A 24,174-nucleotide genomic window follows, 5' to 3' on the forward strand; every position below is an offset into this window, starting at 1 on the left:
GGTTTTGTTGGCGAGTCTCTGGTAGAAAGCTGTCTTTTTGAAGGACCCACCATCCGAAGCACGGCCATTCTTGCCGACATCAACAAACAGAAATACGTAGTTGGCATTCACCAATGCCATGAGAACGATGCTGAAGAATCCTTTGTAGTTGTAGTAATATGATCCGGTGTTGGCAGGTGGGTTGATGCAGATGTGTTTCCCATCGATGGCTCCTCCGCAGTTAGGGAAATTCCAACGTTGTTCAAAATCTTCCGCGATGCTGGTCCACTCCTCCACGGTGTTAGGAAACTGTAAAAATAGTAAAAAAACGGGTTAAAACATGACTATAATATTTTTTTATATCTTTTTTCCTTATATAGACTCCCACCCAAGACCCTGATTTAGCATCCACACCGGACCTCAGTCTGCTCGGTGGTGACAGTGAGCCGGAGAATACCACACAAGTGGAAACTCCACTTCCACCTGGACCCTCATCTTCTCAACAACCCCCAAAAAAAGAAAAAAAAAACAAGGCAGAAAGGAGAATCTTACTGAACGTGAGGACAATTTTTTCCAAAACGCAGAACGGCTGCTGCAGAAACCCCCAGATGCAATAGATGATTTCACAGCTCATGTGAACAGCACATTGAGAAATATGGATACAGATATCCGAAGAAATTTTCTAAGGTTAAACTACGACCTGTTGAGTCGCTGTATGAGCAAAAATATCTCAAATTCTACATACACTGGAGATCCAATGCTATTTTCCCCTGCCCCAAATAGGAATGTCCATCCCCCCCCTACCCAGTTAGATATTACTCCCCCACCAAGCACCCCAAGCACCAGCACCACCTTGTATAATGCTCTGCTGGATGCAGCGGATGAGTCGCCCCAATATACAGAGATGTAAATTTTTTCTTGCTTTTAATATCACCAAATTTTATGAATTCTAATAGGTGCTTGCTGCATGGGATAGGGTGGTAATGACGCCATTTGGACAAGGTCACTATGCACATGGCACGAGTACACATTGCTGGAAACCGGGGCCACAATGTGTACTTTTGCCATGTGTGTATTGGCCTGTTCAAACTGGCGTCTGACCCACCCTACCACATACAGCCAGCTACCTATTGGGATTCATAAAATTTGGTGATAATGTTCTTTTGTGAACTTGTTACAAAAAAAGTATATTGCACACAGTTTAGTGCACACTTTCAGTTGCCTGCAGGTCAATGCACTGAAGGCTATTTTTTGCTTTATATTGAGTAAAAAAAAAAAAAATTTCTTTACACAAGAAACCAATGTGTGGTGTGTTTTTTTTAAATTTACCTTGCAATAGTGGTACTGTAGCACTTTAACGATGGCTTTGCAGGTCTCCGGAATGATGACGCCCAAGGACTAAGGCGAGATGAGTGTCCCAAAGTTCAGGTCTTCAAATGACCTTCCTGTAGCCAGGTACCTCAAGGTAGCCACCAGTCTGTCTTCAGGTAGTTCCGGCAGTCATCCGGGTTGTTCTCCTTGATCTCCATCAGCAGGGACATGTGAGAGCGGGTATCCCTTTGAGGAAGCCACTCCTTGGTCCAGCATGCTCTCGTCCTTCTTCGCTGGGCCCTCTTCCTAATCTCCCGGTCCCCAGCTTCAGCGACCAACACTGTATACCGATAGGGATGCATCAGTACAGAATTCAGGAACAGGATAGAATGCAGGTAGGTAGCACACACTTGCAGGTAGAATAAACTTTGCAAAAGGCAAGCCAAATACAAAGAGCACAGTAGCAATGTACAGGATTCAGCAGGAATACACCTAGCCTCATCTAGTAGCAGAGCAGAATGTACACAGATTTTAAAGGGTGCCCGCTTTTTATACTCCCTAGCAAGCCCCTCCCATTGTTATGGCTATTTAAATTTCCCACCAATAGTGAAGAGCCTGGTTTTTTTTTTTTTTTAACTCACGATTTGTTATGGCCAATCTCACGATGCGTACGATCCGATCGATCATGAGATTGTAAAACAGATTGGGTGTCTTTTTTGCAAAATCGTGATCACGATGGCAAGGGAGCTCCCGTGAAAGTTCATGAGGAAATTGGACAAGAAATCGGATCGTGAGCACATCGGTATGTGTGTGGGCACCTTAAGGCACCTCTTGATTTAGTATGGGTACCAAAACCATTCCATGCCACCGTTGGTGTTTGTGTCCACTAGCCTTATGCACTACATACTGTACCACGTACTGAGAATGTGCCAGTCTATGTTATGAGTTTATACAGTATACTGACCAAACTCTTTTTAGAAAGCAACAGCGAAGTAACAATCGAGACAAACATGAGCCTTGAGCTGCTGTGGGCTTGACGGTTCAATGTTAATGGCCACCTTGGTCCCTATTCACCAGCCATATGAATTCAAGATACAGGGGCCTATTCATCATAACTAAAAACTCGATGGAGGTAAATAGGTTTAGAACTCGCATGGAGTTCTATCTAATTACCGGAGGAAATCATCATTCCTCCTCTCCATCAGTATCTATTTCCGAAAAGCTGTCATTTTTGCGATGACAGTTTTTCGTAAAATAGATACTTTTCCCTCACTACACTAACCTACCGCAGCTGTAATCTGTGCTGCGCATGCGCCGTTACAATCACAAAAGCGGCGCATGCGCAGCAGTGATTATAGCTGCGGTACTTCTGTGCCCCCCCCTTCCCCCTCCACTTCCCTCACACACCTACCTGGCCGCCTGGTCTGAAGATTTTTTTTTTTCTTAACTTTATTCTGTTTTTTTTTTAAAACTTTAACATGTTCTCCCCGTTGCAATGCTGCTGCTGCTGCCGGGTAGTATCTCCTCTCCATTCCCCTGTGGCACTTGTAAGTGCAGTTAATTGAAGAAGCTCTTACAAGTGTCACCGGGGAATAGAGGGGAGATGCTACCCGGCAGCAGCAGCAGCATTGCGGAGGGAAGAACATACAGCGCAGCAGTCAGAGCGATGGAGGGAGCCAGAGGAGGACCTGCCCAGCTGAAAGCAGGTAAGTATAACCCGCTATACACTACCTGAGAGTGGCGTATAGTAACTCCATCAAATTCCGAAAATACATAACTTTCGGAATTTGATGAATAGCAAAATTTCTACATCCCCATACTAATGTACTAATGTATGGGGAATGTGGAATTTAATGCAGGGGGACTTAACTAGGAGATATCAGTGATATCTCCTGCGTTAACTGTGTTCATGAATACTAAAATAACGGTAATTAAGTAAAATGTCCTTAAAACCGTTATTTTAGTGTTGAAGATAGGATTCCCTTAATGAAACAAATTCATAACCAGGATCAGGGCTGCCATGAAAAGTGTTGGGACGAGTACGAGGAGTGAGTGACCGAGCATGTGTGGGGGTGGACACACAGTGGGGCAGGTTGAATCCAAAGTGATGTGCAGCTGAGCATCACCGCAATGTTCAGCTGCGCGTACTATTAGCCAGTTACGGTACCTCTGACATTGCAAGTCTTCCTGCACACCTCCATGGGGTGCAAGGGAAAACTTGCTATGTGCATGGTTGCAATTCACCATTTCGGGATGGCAAAACCCGTCCATTGTGCTGAACTGAATTGCCCCCAAGACTTTCTGAAGTGGATGTAGACACCCAATTTTTAGGGCATCGTTCACCTCTTTGGTGGACCCACACCCAGAGGCTGCCAGACTCATAAGCGGCACAGGCAGCTGCCCAAGGTCCCGCGCCTCAAGTGGCCCGACCAGTCAGGGCTGGTAATACCACTAATGCTGAGTAGTAGAGCAGCAGGGGAGGAAGTAGAATTATCAGTACGGCCGCCTCCAACTCTATGCTTGCACAGAGCGCTCTGCCTCACAGGTCTCTGTAGCAAGTTCTTCCTCATGAGATGGCACCTGCCGCCAGACCCCCGCAGTACTGTACTGGGAGATTAAGTTTTGGAGTTCCGTGTAACTCAGTTGTTAATTGGAAGCACTTAGGCGGCCAGAGAGGGATGGAGGCTGAAAGCAGAGCATCTCCTTCACCATAAGAAAGCCTGCAGCTGCTGACTCACAGAAGCCAGCACTGACCACCATACTTGTTTCCTCAGCTGTACCATGAGAGTGGTGGTGTAGGTAACATTAGGCTGGGTAGTGACCAAACTTGCCTTGATGATCGGAGCTGCAATACTAATGTGTATTATTAATATAGTACTCGCATAGCACAGTTAATCTCCTTAGTTTAGAGGAAGAAAAATCATGTCTCTCCTGCTGAAGATGGAGAGTGCTACTGCTGACTCCATATTGCTCCTCCAGAGAAGCTTCAACCTTTGTAACAAGATGGCCACCGAGGTTACTATTGCGCATGCTGGGCACCATCTTGCCACTCTGTAAGAGTGCCACTGTGGCAGACACAATGTCTTCCACTTAGCTCCATAGAAACCTGCTGTATATTGCTACCACAACTGCTGGTCTAGCTGCTAGCATTTCTGCACCGCCACTCGGTACACACATACACTCACCAGCTGATGAGCCGTATAACACCCCGCTCTGCTCAAGCTATGCTCCATCAACCAGCGTATATAACAGTGGGTATGGCTGTACCCATTTTACCATCAGTAACCACTCCACTGGTTAAGTAACTGGGCTGTCTGTAGTCTCAGGGCATACGCTGGTGTGTACAGAAACTCTGCCATATCATCAGCCAGTACACATATATTTCCAACATTTCCAGCTATTACTGTAGCCAGGGTATGTGAGCACATGTAGTTCCACAGTTGCTTGATACCAACGGGTTTCCTAATCCTGATCAACATTCAACCTAAGGACATACTTGCCTACCCTCCCGATTTGGTCGGGAGCCTCCTGAAAATCGTGTGCTGCTCCCGACTTCCCGGGAAGGTAGGCAAGCCTCCTAGCTGCCGGCGACCCCTCCTATCCCCCCGCAATTACATGCAAAGCCCCCGCAGCGGCGGACGGCGGTGATGCGATTCACATGGAATCTCGTCAATTTGGCCCCGCCCCCTGCTTTACACTGCCTGTAATATCGGCAGTGTGTAGCGGGGACGGGGTCAAAATTATGTGATTGCGTGGCTCCACCCCCCACCCCACCCGCAAACACTCATCATCTAGCCGCCCCCACCCCTGTTTGCTGGCCACGCCCCCCAGTCATGCCAATCTGGCTGCTCCCTCCCGGAAGGAGCAGCCAGATAGTTGGCAAGTATGCCTAAGGATTAACTATGGCAAACAGGGCCGGATTAACGGGGGGGCGACAGGGGCAGTCGTCCCTGGGCCCCCACACGTAAAGGGCCCCCACACCCATCGAGGTTAACGTGCGCCGGAGGAGATGGAACCAGTTCCGCCTCCTCCGGGCCACCTCAGCCGGCGCCGCAGAGAGGGTCAATTTACCGGGCACCCGCTGGTAACCAGCGTGCACCCAGCTCTCTCCCCTCAGCAGCAGCCAGAGTCAGAGCTCACTCGACTTCCGGCTCACACAGTGTGCACTATGGGAGAGACATCATGACGTCTCTCCCATAGTGCAGAGGAGCAGCCGAGCGGACCGGACAGCAGCAGTAGTCGTGGGAGCAGGGTTTATGGTAAGTATTAGTTTTTTTTTTTTTTGTGTGTGCAGGCATCTTTATTACTGGTTACAATACGCGGGGGACATTATTACTGGGGACAAAGCTCGGGGAACATTAATACAGGGGGCAATACTCAGGGGACATTAATATGGGGGGCAATGCTTGGGGGCCATTACCACTAGGGGCAATGCTTGGGGGGCATTACTACTGGGGGCAATGCTTTGGGGGCATTACTACTGGGGGCAATGCTTGGGGGGCATTACTACTGGGGGAAATGATTGGGGGCATTACTACTGGGGGCAATACTCAGGGGGACATTACTACTGGGGGAAATACTCAGGGGGGCATTAATATTGGGGGCTCTACTTGGGTGTGGTGCATTACTACTGGGGCACTACAACTGGGGGCACTATTACAGAATGAGCATTACTATTGGTGGCACTACCACAGGGGGCATTACTACTGGTGGGGCATTACTATTCAGGGCTCTACTACTGGGGGCATTTATAAAGGGGGCATTACTATTCGGGGCACTACAATAGGGGGCATAACTACTGGGGACATGACTACAAGTGGCACTACTAATGGGGGTATTGAATAGGCACTGCATAAGTTGCATCACTCCTGGGGGCACTACTATTCTGGGCTCTGCATATAGGACACTACTACTGTGAGCACTGACATTACTGGGAGCACTGCATAAGGGGCACCACTACTGTGGCCTCTGCATAAGGTCCCCATTGTGCATGTCCCCAGTTTGTCCACATTTAATAGGGGCCCCCACATGTTTGTTGCCCATGGGCCCCCACAGACCTTAATCCGGCCCTGATGGCAAGACTATTGAGTGATTAGATAGTGACATAATATTGCGCTTATTGTATCTGTTTGTGTTCCCAGCAATGTGAGTAGTATTCTGACATTTAGATCAGGACGCCAGAGGGATTTCTGGGCCATAGACTCAGAAGTCCCTCACTTGCAAAGGACAGATCTTACCAAGAGAGCTGTCCTTTGTGATTCTCTTAATGCACAGTGGTGTAATTAATGCCGGTATGCATGCAAAGAGTGGCATCATGCATCCCATCCCGGAATACCGCTGGTAAATAAAAAGGACAAGTTTTTAATTTATTTGACTGTAGTCTGGTTGGAAGACCTTGACTAGACTCGAAACAGCAAAACGCGCAATGAGTCTAAGCGGTGATGCTGGATGAAAGTCGGAGAATGCACGGGGGCTGCTGGGGAGTGTCCTGAGGTACTAGTAACAAGGAGCTGGGCTATGCTGGAGCGCTCACCGGCAGGACCGGCCAGTGGGCTGACTGTAGTGGCAGAGAGTCCTGAGGTGGTGAAGTACAGCACCGAGTCTGTGCACTTGCCTTGGAGCCCTGAGGTGAGTGTTGGCAGGAGCAGTCAGAGGTGGTCCACTGTCCAGGACCAAGCAACCGTCTGTGACACAGGAAGCCCTGCGTCAGCTGGGAGAAGAGGCGGGCTAGGGGCGTTAGCTGGAGGCCGATTAGGAGAAGGGAGGAGCATACCGGTGAGGGTGGCGATGCTCTAAGGAATGCCTCCCATTGCCTGGTAATCAGCTTACAGGAGAGGAGTGTAACAGAACACAAGCACCATTCTGCATCACAATTGTGCTACCCCGCTGTCATGATTTAACTACACCCTAGCTCTACATGAGAGAGACTTAACAGTCCTCTTGCTGTCAGCTTTAATAGACTCCATAGTTAAACTTTTGTGAGGCAGGATACTTCTGCACAGCACTGCACCAGTGAGCACCCAAGTACCTGTAGCTTCCATTAAAAAGACTAAATAAAAGGAGCATTCACTTAATTAAACAAGGAACTTAACATAGCTACCTTTGTCCTGCACCACAGACAATTGTCAAGTTCATCGGTTACCCTCAAAGAGTGACAGCTGCAATTAGTCCTAGTACTAAGATCAGTTGCCTGCAGAGAGGGTACCCAATATCTGGATTCTGCTCATATTTATAGAAGCCTAGTTATACTGCATTCCTTGAATTCCTTCACTCAGCATTAGCAACATATAAGTATTGGTGAGAGATTGATTTTTGGATACAATTAGCAATGTTGTGATCAGTGCAGAGCAGGATTAACTCATGTTTCCCTAAAAGAAACTCAGTGGCAACAGGAAGTAAACAGTGCAACATCAAGCAGTGTAGCTTTGACAAGGGAGGCAGCATATCTCAAAGGAGTATAGTGTACAAGAGTACAACTGTGCACCACCTGTAAAGAATTCACTGGCCAGCAACTTGTACGATGTTACAACTTAACTAGAGATAGTTAGTTACAATGTTTACATAGGTCATACGATATACATAGTAGTGTATTCCTTTATTTGTTCTGATTTTTGTATTGCATGCCTTGACCTAACCCATTCCATTTCACAGACGCACAACCCGGAAGTGAGATTGTTCCTGTATAATAAAACTTTATGTGGTTCTATGTATTTTATGGTCAATAAACTGTTTCTGTATGTATTCACCGAAGTTCTGTATGCCGAAAGACATCAGTACTTCTGCTTAAAATATGTGCTGTTTTTTTAAGTAATTACAAATAAAAAGAAACTTGTTATAGCCCCACTTGAGTTGATACATTGTCAGTCAATCAGAAGACCAGCAACTCCTCCCATGGAAACATTCAGAGGAATAGTGTGGCTTAATTGAGAATTGCTAGTCTACCAGGAGTATGGTAATACTTCTTAGTAAGTGTTATACTGGTAGCTGGACGATTTTTGCAATCTGCGCCTGCATATGCATCGCAATGCCCCTGCACAAACCACTGCGAAAGATCGGGAAGTGCTCGCTCACACAGCATAGACAGCCCAGTTGAATGTGTGACAGGAGAGGCTGATTGTGGGTGGTACAGGGGCAGGCCACTAGAAACGGGGGAGTAGAGTTACGAATGCAGGCAGTGCCTGAGTGTTTCAATGCCGTTTCAGAGGCGTGCATAATAAACAGGCAGCGTCATAGTACACGTCACCTGGTTGCATTTCACACCGAAGTGATCGCAGTGCTTGCAGCAAGATATAGTCAACCTCAAGCGCTGCGAGCATATCCGATGGTGCTCGATGTACCAATGGTTTCATGCATTTCCAGGAGATGACGTGCGCAAATGAGTGTCTTAAGAATGGCTGGTGGGCATCTGCATACAGAAAGTGATCGCACGCCAAGACATAGTGGGCGTGCTAATGCCTTGCCATGCGATCGCCTGCCTTGCTCGGCGTGCGCTGATTTGTATACGCTGGGAGCGAGCGATGCATCTAGCGAGCGGGTCTGAATGAGCTCCTCAGTCCTTGCACATTCGGAAGGAAAAATGTAAACAGGGAAGGGCGTTGTGCAGTTGCGGCATTAGCATAAAAACACAGATGCAACTGTGGCAAAAGACGTGGCCATGTCTTCGTCCAATCACGCCCAAAGAGGGAAATGTTCAGAAGGCAACAGCTCTTATATGGGTCTACCAGTAAAGTACTATGGCTCCTTTCTCCACTATATTGAAATGTCCTACTGTAACCGGTTCTTTTTAACCCAAGCAACAGATTCTTCACATCCAATAGAGAAACTAATTATTTCAAGTAGTTCTTTGATGTATCTTCAGAGCAATGGACCAGAGATACTATATGTAAAGTTGAAGAACATCAGTGAATAGAACATCATATAAATGCGTTCCACCTGGAATTTATGTGGGCGACTCATAAATAATTGATAAGATACTATGGGCCAAATGTAACAGGGTGAGAGTTTAGAAAATGTGAGCGTTTAGCAGTAACACTATCACATTGGTCGAGTTTTATCTTCAAAATAGGAAAACATATGGATGAGATTTTAAATCGTGAGAGTTTTTTGAGTCTGAAAAACATGCGAGTTTGCTCTGTTGCTTTGTTTTCGGACTCTATTACACTGACCGAGTTTAAAAAGTGGTGAGAAAACTGTCACCCTATTACATTTGGTCCTATATCTCCCGAGAGGAGCTAACTATACTAGATGCTCCTGTTCAGTAAACTTTTTGTAGACGCTTCAGGTTATTGTCCACAGGAGGTAAGTGATGCAAGTGGGCGATTTCATTGAAACTGGTGTACAGAGACTGTAGCTGCAGAAAATGTGTCCCGTAGGTCTTCAAGGTAGAGATGTGTGTGCGGACCGCCATGTTTTTGGTTTGGCAAAACCACTTTCAAGTGTTTTGATTTGGATTCAGTTTTGGTTTTGGACTTCTTTAAAAAAATTTAAAAAGAGCTAAAATCGTGTCATTTGCACCGGTTTACATGCAATCCAAGACCCGACATTTGTTTTTTCAAATCGAGTTCTGAAATTAAAGCAGACCTGACCGGGACTTTGTGATCCAAGCCGGGACACAGGGCCTGATTCGCAGATGGACGGAATTGCAGAGCTGCACACACTTATCTTTGCAATTCTGTCCATCTTAGTGCAAATGGAGAAGTAGGGACGCAGACCCAGCCCTCGTTTCTCCTAGAAAATGGGAGGGGGGAGGGGGCGCCACGCTCCTACTTCCAGGAATGGTGACCAGCCATGCCCCCCAAACCTCACAGCATGTCAATCACGCTGCAGCTTGGGAGGGTCTGCAAGCGTAAACGCAGGACTTGTTCTGCACCTGAGCAGAGCGAGTACTGTACAGGCGCAGACCCCTTCCCATCGGAGATGTGTATTCACTATCTCTGAATGAGACACACAGTTCGACTCGGAACCCCAAAGTTCAGGTGTGTTAGTTTTTCAGGAAAACCAAAACGCTCATCTCTAACATCAGCGACATTTGAAGCCTCATAGTCTCCTCTGAAACAATGATTTAGTATGTACAGTACAGTATAGCAGCATAGAAGAAATAGTTTTTTTTTCCCCACCGCATAACATTTTCATTCCAGGTCAGCAAACATGGCTATAGCTTAATATTTTATGAACTTTGCCAGCTACAATGTTTTTAAAATAGACTCCATGCAGCAAAAACTTTTGCATTAATACGTCTGTGTTTTACTTTTTTGAAGAAGTAGAAGGTGCTCATTTTATTCTGCTGGAATGATAAACAGCGCTTATAGATTTCATTCCGTTACAGCCTCGGGCTCCACAGATCCCAGACATGAAAAGGGGGAAAATAGTTTTTTTTTCTCATGAGAAAGAAAATGACACTTGTTTTTCACAGGGGAAAATAAAGTCTAATAAGAAAAAATATTTTTGCACCAAAGAAATGAAAAGTCGCTTTGTGATTGATAACAGCATATACACCTGATGTTTATTTTCCTATTGGAACTCAGTAGTAGTTGCTGATCTGTTAATCTGTTGAAAAAGTGTAAGAACAGAACTCTCTAAGGGCCCTAATTATCAAAAAATTATTTGCAGGATATTATCCAAAAAACGGCGGTTTTCAGGGGATACCTGCAAATATTAAGTGTCCCCCAAATGTACCATAGAGGCGACTCTGCCGCAGTCCCTCCATTTCCCATAGAAGCCTCAGCCCTCATAGGTTTATTTGGGAGCTGCAAAGCTGTCAGATTTACTAAGCTCCAGAAAGCAAAGCATTCCAGAGCTTGGCTCATGATAGGATAATGCCACCCAGAGAGTAGTCACCCGGGGAGTAGTCTATGGGCCTGCTATAGTAGCCTAAGGGCTACTGATTCTCAAACTTTTACCGAGGTGGATCCGGAGGACTCCCTGTGGTGCATGCACCAACCGTGCATGCGCTGTGTATGCCAGGGACCCAAACCAGGAAGCAGTGTGATACGATATGCTATGACACTGCTTCCAGCTCTTCGCCAGGATGGGTATTACTGTGAGCTGAGCTCATATCCAGGCTCGCCCCTCTTATCCTGTGTACCATCCTCCTCCCTTTTCTAATGCTCTACTGGTAGCCTTTCTGTTTCCTGAATCCACCCCCGCCCCACTGTGCTCTGAGTTGCAGTTTTGCGAACCAGGTAAGTTGTATGGGGGGCGTGGAGATTGATTTAAAAAAAAAATTATTTGTGTACCAACGGGGGAGTTACTCTGCACATCAAAGGGCTGATTCAGAGATAGGAGCAAAGCAAAATAAAACAAATAACTTTGCACCTTGCCAAAACCATGTTGCACTGGAGGTGGGGGTGGCAAAATCCCTCACCGGTAGAGTTAACCCATTGTGTGGTGCCCCAGGGTGGAAGTGTGGGCACAGATACAGAGATGTCCTTATTCACCTATCCTCAATACGGCATTCGGTGTGAGATGCGCAGAGCTGTGTAGCATCTTTTTCATATCCTTTTGCTTAATTGCAACAAAACAGCTTCACAAGACTGCACTGATTCATTTGAAATGCAACATTGTATATCAGTGTGAGACTGTGTCTGAGTCTGAACAACAGAACTTGGCATGTTAGCTGTGGTCGTTGCATCGCAGAACTTCATATACAGATTCAGACTCAGTCGCACACAGATATATAAGTGCCGCACTTCACATGAATTAGCACAGTCTAGTGAAGCAGGTTTGTTGCATTGCAGTGCAACTAAAATGCACATTTGAGATAAAAAGATGCTCGGCACAAGCTGAATCGCACAGGACATGGCACGTCGAGAAGGGCTGTTTGGCGTGACTGCATCAAAAGTGTATGGGGACACATCTGTATGTTAGTGTAGATATAGATGGTACCTTACAATAGAGGTGACAGCTCCAGTGGACCTTCCTTTCTTCTGGCAACAAGTCCACAGGCTTTCCCTTCCCAAACTGTAGCAGAGAGGCTAGGCCCGCACACAGTAAATGATTTAACAAGATAACTTTGATTAGGCAGAATAATCAGGCAAATTTATTATTAACAAAGTAGGAGGACATATGTCCAAATAGTAAAATATAATAAACAGTATAAGAATTAAGTATCATCAAACAAATGACATGAGGTTTCATGCAACAATTACTATTGTAATGCATAAACAGAACATCATTATTACAATGCAAATGAGATACAATTCTGCACAAATTAAATCATTTTAATATGCACTAACTTTTACTATGGGATGTCTCCCTCCTTGATGTAGCCTACATGGATCCTCCGTGGTCACAACTGTCCCATGCTGAACTGCACCCTTAATGCTACACACTTGGTGAGTACTCGGTGGCCCAGTCTCTTACGCAGACCGCACCTGCACACAACTCTGTTCCTCTGAGTCCTCTGCCTCCAACTGCGCATGTCACACCACAAATACACTGTACACATGCCTGAATGTCTCTCCTGAGCTCCACAGTGACACCATGAGTACACCTCCGGTCTTACATGGCCCATAGGATACAATGGCAAGCTGTTCTCAGAGGCATCACAATTGGAAATTGTTAAAAACTGCTTAAAGGATCGATGGCGGATCAGAGATGCAGCCCATGGGCATCTCTGTCTGTACAAATCCCGGGCGTTTGCGGCATTTGAATATTTTTGCAGAACCGCTGCGTACAGAATTGCAGATTGCAGTCTCGACGGGAATTGAGTCCACCTCTGAATAAGACCCTGAATTTGGTATCACAGACTCATTGCTCCTGAATACACTGTTCCGATAGTACGTATTGGCATTTTAATTGGCACGAAAAAGGAAATCAAGAATATGTAACATCTGTGAGTTTAATAGCATGAAATAAAATGCAGACATTAACAGACGGGTAAAGTAAAATAATTATTTTCCGCTCTGCATATTTTGACAAATGTCTTCCTGATAGGATTTAAATTTTACTTAAGGCTCTGGGGAGGTTTTGTTATGATTTTAATGGACAACATAAACCAAAAACTTTTAGTTATTTATCTCTGCGCGTTACTTTTATCTTATTCGGAGAATTGCTGAGTGAATTTGTACTTTCTCTGGTTACCTTCATGGATTCAAAATGCAGCCTCAAATCAAAGACAATTTTTTTAAATTAAAAAAAAAAAATACAGAAAAACTTTGCATGAGAGCAATGTGACCATTGGGTCTGATTCAGAGAATTGCGCTAATGCCGCCACCGCTGCTGCGTTTGTATATGCAGTGGATGTGCAAAAATATGGGAATGTCGCAAACGCCTAGAATTGTATTGAGATGGTACTCCAGCGGCTTTGCAAATCCAAGCATCTGCGTGCAAAAAGGCAGCCACGGTCGCTTATCCATCCTCCTGGGTAATCCTATGGTTGCGAAGAATGGTCGCGGGAACTGAGACAGCGGAGCCATTGTTTTCTGGGTACAGAATATGGTCGTGACGCATCTGGATTTTTGCCGCCTCTCCCTGTTACATCCCCAAAAAATTTTTTTGGCCTGTCAATCATATGCAAATAAAAAGTCGCAGCAATCGACTAGGGTAAAGTACTTTGACACATGCACATTTTTCAGATAGTCGCTCAACTACTTCTCTGAAACAGGCCTCAAGTTCAGTGGAACTGTAGAGTTATGGATACGATATGTTGACCTGAACGTTAGGCCACGGGAATCTGTCCGCCCCAACGATGACTCTCTACTGCTCAACTCAGATGCTAAGTGGATATCAGACTGTGCTATGTCCTACCTAGTGCAAGATTCCGCCATACATATTATTCTACAATGCAGTGGCGTAACTCCTGGAGGCAGTGGGAACATTGGCATCTGGACGCCAGCTGTCAGGGGGCACCAGGTACCAAGAGGCTGTTGAGCAAGGACAGATATCTCTACACACATTTAATGTTTTTGCTGCAGTCACTGCTAACTGCTTTCCATGCTCACAAATCCCCGTGGTGGTCCCCCACTCCCCAGGGTCTTGAGTTGAACAGTGTTAGAATGTGTGGGGCACATAACAGAGTGTATACTATACAGTGAGCTACAGCATCTGCTGTTGTAACTTATATAATGAAAGAAAGGAGACCAGTAGTTGTAGGGGACTGTTTATTATCATTTGCGGCCAGCACACAAAAATAAAGATTCTTATCGCCGCATTCCGTGGCAATAAGGAATCTTTACTCCGACATTGGGGCATGCCTGAGCCATCGGGGAGTAGGGCACTGCCATCTATTTTGCCTCCAAATTGGAATAAACTTACAACCCTACAACAATGTCCAGGGACTGAGGAAAGCACGGCATATTTTCTGTAGAGACTGCCCTCACTTCTCTCTCCCTGGTGGCAGCAGAATGCAGATGGATTATTATACAGCAGGGTGCCAGCGATGTATTAGAAACGCTCACTGATGTCACTGTGTTAGAGCGTCATAGTGGGAGCTGCAAGTGTTCCACTTAGCTCCACAGAGACCTGCGATAAATTGCGTCCCACAACCAATGTTCCAGCATTGCTGCACCGCTACCTGCTATCCGCATACACTCACCGGCCGATAAGCTGTATGACGCTCCATTATCCAGTGTGTATAACAGTATGGCTGTACCAACTTTACCATCATTAAAACCACCACACTGGTCAAATAATTGTTTTACCATCATCTTTTGATATAAATATTTAGGTCTGTATTCAATTGCCGACAAAAAGTCCCGGACTTTACGCATGCCGGAGTTTTTGCCGTCATCGCTAGTTTTGGCTCCGGAAAAGTATCGCGATTCGCCCTGTTCAATTGCAAAGGACGTGAGAACACGTCCCGGCAAAACTGAAATCAGCGAAAAAAGTCATGTCAGATTTGGAGAAAACACCCTGACACCCCCCAAAAGATGCACTGACATGGGGGATCACTATGGATAACCCCGAATGGCCCCGCTGAAGGTATTTGGGGTTAAATGGTCTCAATTGCTGCTATTTTGCGTCTTTGCACAATTGGTGAAGAATAGCATTTAGCAGGGGTTTTTTTTGGCAAAAATAAGTAGTCCCAGCAAATTTGGGGTACATGAAAATGGGTGCTAGCATGGTTAAAAATTGTTAAAGTGCATTTTTAAAACACATAAAAAGGCACCTTCAGCACCTGCAATAAAAAAAAAAGCATGGGCAGACTTGGGGGACCCCCTGGAGACTATTTCACTAGTTTTTAAGTTTGCCCCCAACTTTGTTTTTTCCCCCCAAAACGGAAGTACTTTTTTGGGGTGTTCTAAAGTATTTTTACAAAATTTTATTGACGCAATTTACCTTTGTGGGACTGTCCCAAGGCTGAAGGAGTGTACCCGCACCTTTGCACCCCAAACCCCCAAATATGCACTTTTTTCCGCCACCATTCACAGGCGAATGTTTTCCACTGGTTACAAGGTGCAGACTTTTCGCACCGGCGAAAAGTCTTTGCAATTGAAGTCACCGGCGAGAACTTTTCGCAAATCTCGGCTTTTCGCCGGCAATTGAATATGGCCGTTAGCGGTAAGAAACGTTTTATTTCACACAACGAGTTTTTATTTATTCTAAACGGCTTTCTAGGAGGAACATTCTCATTACCTAGATTGATCAGTGGATACTACATTGTTGCTAGCGACTGTTACATTGTGTCATTTTATTATGCTACATTTTACATTGTTTTGAATACTGCTGCAGAGGATTATGATCTATGGAGCTCATTCAGACCCGCTCGCAAGTTGCGGACGCTCGCTGGCAAAAATGGGCAGGATATTTAAATGAAGTGCTCGCACTGCGTCACATAAGGACTCCCACTATGTTTTAGCGTGCTACAGCAAAATGCGTTCACAGCTCTTGTGTTGTAATGGTGTTTTCTTTGAAAAACACTCTGCTTGCTTTAATCTGTGCTGCTGCAGCCCTCAGTACCTTTACATGCGGCCAAGATGGCACCCTGACGCTGCTCGGGCATTCACAATAAAACTTCACAATGTGCTTGGGCACTTTGCATACACTCTGTGTGTCCTGACCACTTTCTGCATATACTCTGAGCGTTTTTATACAATTGTGTACTCTGGGTGCATTTATACAGCATTTCGCTCTGGGTGTCTTTAATTGTGTGTCCTGGACTCATAATCTGTTGGAAATGTGTTTACAACATGGTGGTTTTGCAGAGTTGGTACACACTAGCGGAGGTACAGTATAAAGAATCCAGGTTACTAGTCCAGAGGAACTTAACCAGGTTGTGTGGTTTATTGTGTACAGTGGCACTCACTGTTACAATGAATGTCCAGAGCATGAAGCGGAGCAAGGTTAGGCAGCTTACCAGCCGGTGACTGTATCAGGTATTGCGGTAATGGTGCAGGTGCCGGAACAGCGGTCATATGCTGGTACTTCTCAGTAGCTAAAGAGTACTGTCTCAGTAGCTAAAGAGAGGACAGCCGATCCTCCAATGTATCGCTCATACACAGTGAACAAGATGGCACCACCATTGCGCAGTTACAGTATCGGTAGCCACCTTGAGGAGCATATTGTTAGTAGAGGTGCTCCAACCCCCCGTGTTTTGGTTTTGGATCCGGATTCATCTTCGTGTTTTGGTATTGGTTTTGCTAAACCATCCTGACGTGTTTGGTTTTGGATCTGTATTTTTTTAAAAAGTAAAAAAATAAAAAAACAGGTAAAATGACAATTATGACCTGTTAGCACACAATCCAAAACCTGAGTGCAGTTTTTAAATCCGAGTTGCAAACCGCAAGAAGATCTGAGCCGGAATTTGGTTCGACTCGGCACCCCGAAGTGCTTCCGAACTCTGTTTGACTCGGAACCCATAAATTTGGATGTTGTTGCTTCTCTGAGAACCGGACCTGAATGTCTCAAATTGTTAGAGACTGCGCAGTAACGCACTCCACTTCTAACAGCTCTTTCTCTGATAGGACAAATCATACAGAGCTGTATCACTCCGCCCCTCTCCTCACGAACGGATCACACACAGATCACTGTATCTCTCCGCCCACTGCCACATTGTCACCCTTGCTCTTGTCTATGTACTAGGGATGAGAATCATTTGATGTTTCATCAGAAACATCGGTTAACTGGTTTCGATGTTTAACCCTGCAATGTTTTTGATTCAATGTTACATTACCATCGCAAGATTTCTCCCCCAATGTTTTTCCCTGCTTGTCCAATGTTTTTTTTTTTTGTGACACTGTGTGGTGCTGTCATTGCTTTGGGCTGCCAGCTGGCTCTATCCTTGTTTTATAGTCAGTTACAACTTAAAAGTAGAGTACAAAACATTGACTGGGCTATGGCTGTTGTGTGCATGCTGCTGCTGGGGGAGGTCACTGACAGAGTGACAAACACTCTGGTCAGCCAATTAGCAGCAGCACATAGGACAGCCCCACCCCTGGCTCACTGTCACTGGTGCTGCTCTCAGTGAACACTGGTTGGCTGCTGGGGTAACTGGCTGCTGCAGCTATTGGTAACTGAGCGGTCAGTCTCACAGTGTCGCTGTCAGTCACTCACTGCATGTGCATTGTGCATGTGACAGACCTACCGGTGCCAAGCGTCTGGCGTGACATCATTGGTGAGGAGCTGAGAGAGCAAGAGGGAGGACTTGAGGAGACACAGGGGGCGATTCAATTCAACGCGAATTGAATAGCTATTCAATTCAGTGTGCTGTGTGGTCGACAATGCTGGTTATCGTGCCTATTGCACCTTAACAAGGGTGTTAAGGCACGTTAACCGGCATTCTCTGACCAAAGAGCCGGGCACGCGGGTGTTAGTGCTGCGCTAAGCAGAAAATCAGCTGCGCGCCCGGCACTTTGGTCGGATTTCTCCTCGCATGTAAAACATTGTATTTGTGTGGAGCTGTCTTCTTAAGTTGGATGTTTTGCCTTCGTGACAAACTTTCATTCATATTTAGATTTTCAATTTATCTTTTTAAAATAGAGCAATTACACATGAACAGTGTGTTATAGGTGATGGATGAAATGCAAATACCGTCTAACAGGGGAATAATCACTCATTTCATTTCTATTCTATCAAGATATGTCAGCCTTCAGACACAGGAGCATTTTATACACCACTACTTAAAGGAAAACATTGTATATTTAATGCTTATAAAACGATTACTTTTAAAACTACTTCATGCAAATCAATTCACAGAAATTCTATCTAGGCTACAAACGCATTCCACACATACATTATCCGAGGAAACAATGAATAAAAAGGAGAATGTGAGCAATCAAGAAAATGTAAGAATAAATAAGAGTATCCACAGTAGGGGCTCTATTTACTACAATCCGCATATTGAATGCGGATTGTAGTGTGATATTACCGAGTGAATTCGCATTGCGAATTCAGGCAATATCACAGGGATTTACTATAAATCCCTTGCAGGGACAGAGCTTGCGATAAAGCTCCGTCCCTGCGGATCCCATCCGCACTCTAGTCACGGTATTTTTGGAAAAAATACCGCCACTAAGAGCCCGCGCATGCGCCGACCGACCACTGCTACTACCCCCCACCGGCGCTAAGCCCCACCCCCCGGCGCTAAGCCCTGCCCCCGCGATCGCAGACCCCCGCGACCCCCCCTCCGCCCCCCGCGACCCCCCCTCCCCTCATTACACTTACCTGCATCCTCCTGGCCTCCGGTGATCTTCTCCGGGCTTCCCGATCAGGTGATCTCCCATACTGCACTGGGGCACGATCACCTGATGACCGGGCCCCAGTGTACTATGGGAGACCAGCTGACCGGAGAGGAGCCATCACCGGAGGCCCGATCACCGGTCCCTGGATTCAGGTAAATAAAAAAAAATGTTTAATTTTTTTTTTCTTTTTTTTACAGTAATCAGCTTGCGGTCTATTTAGACCACACAGCTGATTACTGGTACCAGCTCCCGCCTCTGCTCTCCCTGTTAGAGCAGAGTGGGAGCCCAGTAACCGGGGGAGACCCTGGATAACGCCACCCCCGGTATTTTTTTACAATTTATTTTTAGTAACTGTGGTCGTATCACATTTCCCATTACAATTATGGGAAATGCGATCTGCTTTACTAAAAATAAGTGATACTGGGGGTTGGAGTAGAATTTTACTAATTCTACTCCAATTGCCCTGTAATAACTACAGGTGAAACTAAAATAATGTGAAAAAGGTGTGAAAACACCCCTTTTCACTTTATTTTAGTAAAAATAATGTTAATAAATAGAGCCCTTTGTTCCTCACTATCCAATCAATCCTGGCTAACTAATAAACTATGAACAAAAACTGTTCCACGTTCATCTCTAGAATTGCACAAGCAGGGTAGACATTGCACAAAACAGTACACTGCATATAAACTGTGTATAATATACAGTACATGCAGTATATAATACAGTATGGGGGCTATTTATCAATGAGTTTTATCATACGCAACAAGTGATAAAACTTGTTACGTATGATAATGGTGCTCCAGCCAATCAGCTCCCAACTGTCATCTGTTTGAAAAATGACAGTTGGGCGCTGAATGGCCGGAGCACCATTTATCATAGGCAATGAGTTTTATCACTGGTTGCGTATGGTAAAACTCATTGAGAAGTAGGCCCCTATGTACTGTATTTGTATTTATGTCCTTTCCATGCAATTATGTGCATAGAATCCAAATAAACTATCAGAAATTTGATATCATGTAAGGTTTTTGAGATATTTAGAAACATTGAAATTCGAAAATGAAAGTATTTAATCACAAAAAGTGCTTGGCAAGACTCCCTTCTGCCTGCGCTATGGGGTATGCATTTGTCTAACTAGCATTGCAGAGCAATCCAGTAAAATTAAGCACACCATCAAATATCCTGTCTTCAGCGCTAAAATATGAGCCTCATGGAGAAAGGCTGCCTGTTCCTGTCCTGTACCTCGTGTGTGCACCAGTGAATTAGGGACATCAGAGGAAGATACAGAAAGTACAGCGGAGTATTACCCCAAAACTCAAGACAAATTACCTCACATCATAGGACAGAAAGAAATAAATGATTTGGTTTGTGACTTGAAACTGTCAAAACAACAAGCCAAACTTTTGGTACTAAGGTGCAACAGTGGAACCTTCTGACTCAAGGTATGACAATTTCAAGTTTTAGAACAATAAAGTTTTCTTTGGCCACATTTAAAAAAAAAAAAATTAAATGTGTGTGTGTACTGTCATCAGTTTAATGATTGAGTTTGGTGTTAAGCTCAAAACTAGTGAGTGACGGCGGGATGTAGTTTGGAAGCAGACGGTCTAAATGCTGACCGCCGGCGTCCAGACTTTCTAATCCCAGCATGGTACTAATGACAGGTGCCGAAAACTTGACGCCTGTCATTAAAAAGACGCCAGAAGACCGACGCCCTGCATACCGAACAAAGGTAAGCCGGGCGCTGGGTGCGGGGTGGGGGGTTAGGTTTAGGGCTCCTGGGGGGGACTTAGGGTTAGGCACCCCCCCGGGAGGGTTAGGTTCAGGCTAGGGGAAGGGGGGGTTCTAGGGGAAGGGGGGGTTAGGCACCCCCGGTGGGAGGTTACGGTTAGGCATCCCCTGGGGGACTTAGGTATAGGCAGCGGGGAAGGGGGGATTAGGTTTAGGCACTTAGAGGGGGGATTATGGTTAGGCACTTGGGGGGAGGTTGGGGTTAGGCACCCCTAAGGGAGGGTTAGGGGGGGCAATTAGGTTAGTGATACTTACCTTAGGGACGATCAGGATTTTCACCCTTGCCGGGCTGCCGGCAATGCGTCCGGCGGTAATACCTACTACACCCGTGACGACTGTTTATTGATTCCTCTAATATGCAGTCTGAAAGCAGTATTACTCCATAATGGGAACTAACTCCCTTCAGTGCCTCTGGCATATGCAGTTGACATGAAAGAAACATATAAAAGTCTGGCTGTGTTGTTGGAGGGAATCATGGAGGTAATCCTTGTGGTGACTTAAAGGTAGTCGCACTGCTGTTAGGTTACAAAGGTGAATTCAAAAAGTGCTGCTGTTTTCTGTGTTTATGGGACACTAAAAATCACTATACCACAAAGAATTGGCCAAGAGAAACCTATGTTGGTAGATAGATAAATGTCACGTACTCTCTATTGGTTGAGCCACATACATTCATTTTGGCTCCACTTCACATTTAAGTTAAACTTAATGAAGAATTTTGTGAAAACTCTGGATAAAGGAGGCCAGGCTTTCAGTTATCTGAAGGTAATGTTTCTAAAGTCAACCAAAGCTAAAAGATGGCATACAGTATTTGTTGGCCCCCCCAAATAAGGAAACTGCTTACGGAATAAATATTTACCACTAAATGATGGAAATTGAGACTTCTGCTTGGTCCTCTCTCCAGGCTGCTGTGTGTGGAGTATTAGGAAACAGAAATGAGATCAACTACGTGTAAATTGTAGAATGTCACTTAAAATTCATTCTTTACTTTCCTATCTAGACTTTTTTCCTGAAAACTTGGGTAGTGTAAGTGATGAACATTTTCACCAAGATATTCTGACACTGGTGCCAAGGACGCTGGGACCCTGCAAAGATGAGGGACTACCGCTGGTTCTTTCAGAGAGAACAATGAGAAATCCTCATGCCGGCATTACGACAGGGTTAGTTCACAGACACCTGCCGGTTGGTATCCGGTCAGTATCCTAACCCCCCCTCTCCCTACCTCTAACCCTCTCTCCGAGGGGCCTAAACCTAACCTCCCCCTAGTGCCTAAACCTAACCTCCCACTCCTCGCTCAATAAACCTAACCCTCCCCCCTTGGTGCCTAACCCTAACTCTCCCCCTTAATGCCTAACCCTCCCCCTAGTGCTGAACCCCTAACCAGTCGGGATACCAGTGCCGGGATTATGACAGGTGTCTGGATTCCGGCGCCGGTATTCTAAGAGCCGGCATCCCCTTTGTCGGGGTACTGAATGTATCTCACGGAAAGTGTCAACTTCCTATTTCCCTAAAGCAAAGTGACCTTACATTTTATCTTTTACTAACAATTACATTACGGCTAATTTAGATTGTTGAGCTTCTGGAGTTTAGTTTCTGCAGTTTTTAAGTGTTTCTGTAGTTATATTATTATTTTATAATTAATACGTTAATAATATTTAAATTCTGTAGAGATTAATTTACATTTTCACTTATCTTACATAAATGTGACATGACAGAGAAAATCAGATTTTCCACTGAATTCAGCATCCCTACATTAGACGAAAACACATATTCACAGGGGCTGGCTGGCAACTTTTAGCCTGGGGGGCAAATGCATACAGGCGGCCCTGGCAGAGGAGTAGCGTGTGTGTCCGAAGAATATGCGTGCTACGGTGCCCCCCCCCTCCAGGCGGGTCCATATGGGATTAATGTAAGGTAAAAATAAAGATTAGGGCAGCCCCCTGTCGTTGTGCCCATATGCAGTGCCCCCGTGTGCCACAGGAGAGAACACCCTTATGCAGGCCTCCAGTAGTGCCCCCAGTAGTAGTTCCCACCCTTGTAGTGCCCCCAGTAGTAGTAGTCCTCCCCCTTTGTAGTGCCCCCAGTAGTAGTAGTCCCCCCATTTGCAGTGCCCCCAGTAGTAGTAGTCCCCCCCTTTGTAGTGCCCCCATTAATAGTAGTCCCCCCCTTGTAGTGCCCCCAGTAGTAGTAGTCCCCCCCTGTAGTGCCCCCAGTAGTAGTCCCTCCCTTGTAGTGTCCCCAGTAGTAGTAGTCCCCCCCTTGTAGTGTCCCCAGTAGTAGTAGTCCCCAGTAGTAGTAGTCCCCCACCCCCCTTGTAGTGCCCCCAGTAGTAGTAGTCCCCTTATAGTGCCCCCAGTAGTAGTAGTCCCCAGTAGTAGTAGTCCCCTCCCCCTTGTAGTGCCCCCAGCAGTAGTCCCCACTTGTAGTGCCCCCAGTAGTAGAAGTCCCGCCTTGTAGTGCCCCCAGTAGTTGTAGTCCCCCACCCCCCTTGTAATGCCCCCAGTAGTAATAGTCCCCCCTTTGTAGTGCCCCCAGTAGTGCCAGACCCCCCCAGTAGACACACGTAATATAAAAAACAAAATAAAAAAAACCACTTACCTGAATCCCCGCTCCTGCCACCCACATCTGCTTCTCCGTCTGCCCTCCCGGGCCGGGCCACTCTGCATTATGGGAGAGACGTCATATGACATCATGACGTCTCTCCCATTGCCCACTGCGGAAGCCGGAAGATGGAGCGGCTCCCGCAGTGGGCGCAGCAGCAGCTAATGAGAGTCTGACAGACTCTCATTGGCTGCTGCTTACAACAAACACACAGCTGCCGGAGCCGGCGGCTGTGTGTTTGTCAGTGTAGCTCTGACCGAACTCCGTCCGGTCAGCGCTACACATGCGGTGCAGTCTGTGTCACGTGAGGATCAAATAAGGATTTATATAATGCATTTTATACTCTCAAGCCCACACAGCCGTATTTTCGGTTTCAACTGGAGCCGCAATTGTTTAACTTGGATCAAAGAGTAGGTCTGCTGTATAATATCGGCACAGACTCTTGTAACTTTGGAGGCTCTTTAACAGTGTGAGGAGACTCAATCCGAGTCCCAAGGTCCCTGAAAGCTGCCACAATCTACAACTATCTCTTGTATAGATTCCTAAATATATTTACATGCTGCTGTGGCAACTACTGGAACTTTAATAAGGATTATTTATTGAAACTTATAAGGATACTTACACTGTGTTCCAATCATTTGTACTTAATAAAACAACAACTCAAAATACTGTATACAGTTTGTAAACTTATTAACAAATTATTTAACATGGTAGGTGTGATACGTATTATGCCTATATAGTCTAATATATGTTATTATGTGCATTTTATGAATTTATAAGAAAAAAAATGTTTATTAAGATTTCTTTGAGATTTATCTAGATTAATACGTGTGAGTATATAAGCGCAGGTGCTGCCTCTGATGAAGAGATATCCTGACTGCAC

At 45.5% G+C, this 24,174-nt stretch overlaps 1 protein-coding gene across 1 annotated transcript in view; it reads right to left on the minus strand.

Moving 5' to 3' along the window:
- Window positions 1-24,174, minus strand: part of LOC148516611 (uncharacterized) — a 92,581-nt gene that overhangs the window by 14,767 nt on the left and 53,640 nt on the right. The window contains exon 3 of the mRNA XM_088479778.1: window positions 14,825-15,097. Within this exon, the coding sequence (XP_088335904.1) occupies window positions 14,825-15,097 (273 nt within the window). The remainder of the gene's footprint in view (window positions 1-14,824; window positions 15,098-24,174) is intronic.

The sequence above is a fragment of the Taudactylus pleione genome, unplaced genomic scaffold, assembly GCF_031769625.1.
Source record: "Taudactylus pleione unplaced genomic scaffold, aTauple2 ptg000245l, whole genome shotgun sequence".
NCBI classification, from domain to species: domain Eukaryota; kingdom Metazoa; phylum Chordata; class Amphibia; order Anura; family Myobatrachidae; genus Taudactylus; species Taudactylus pleione.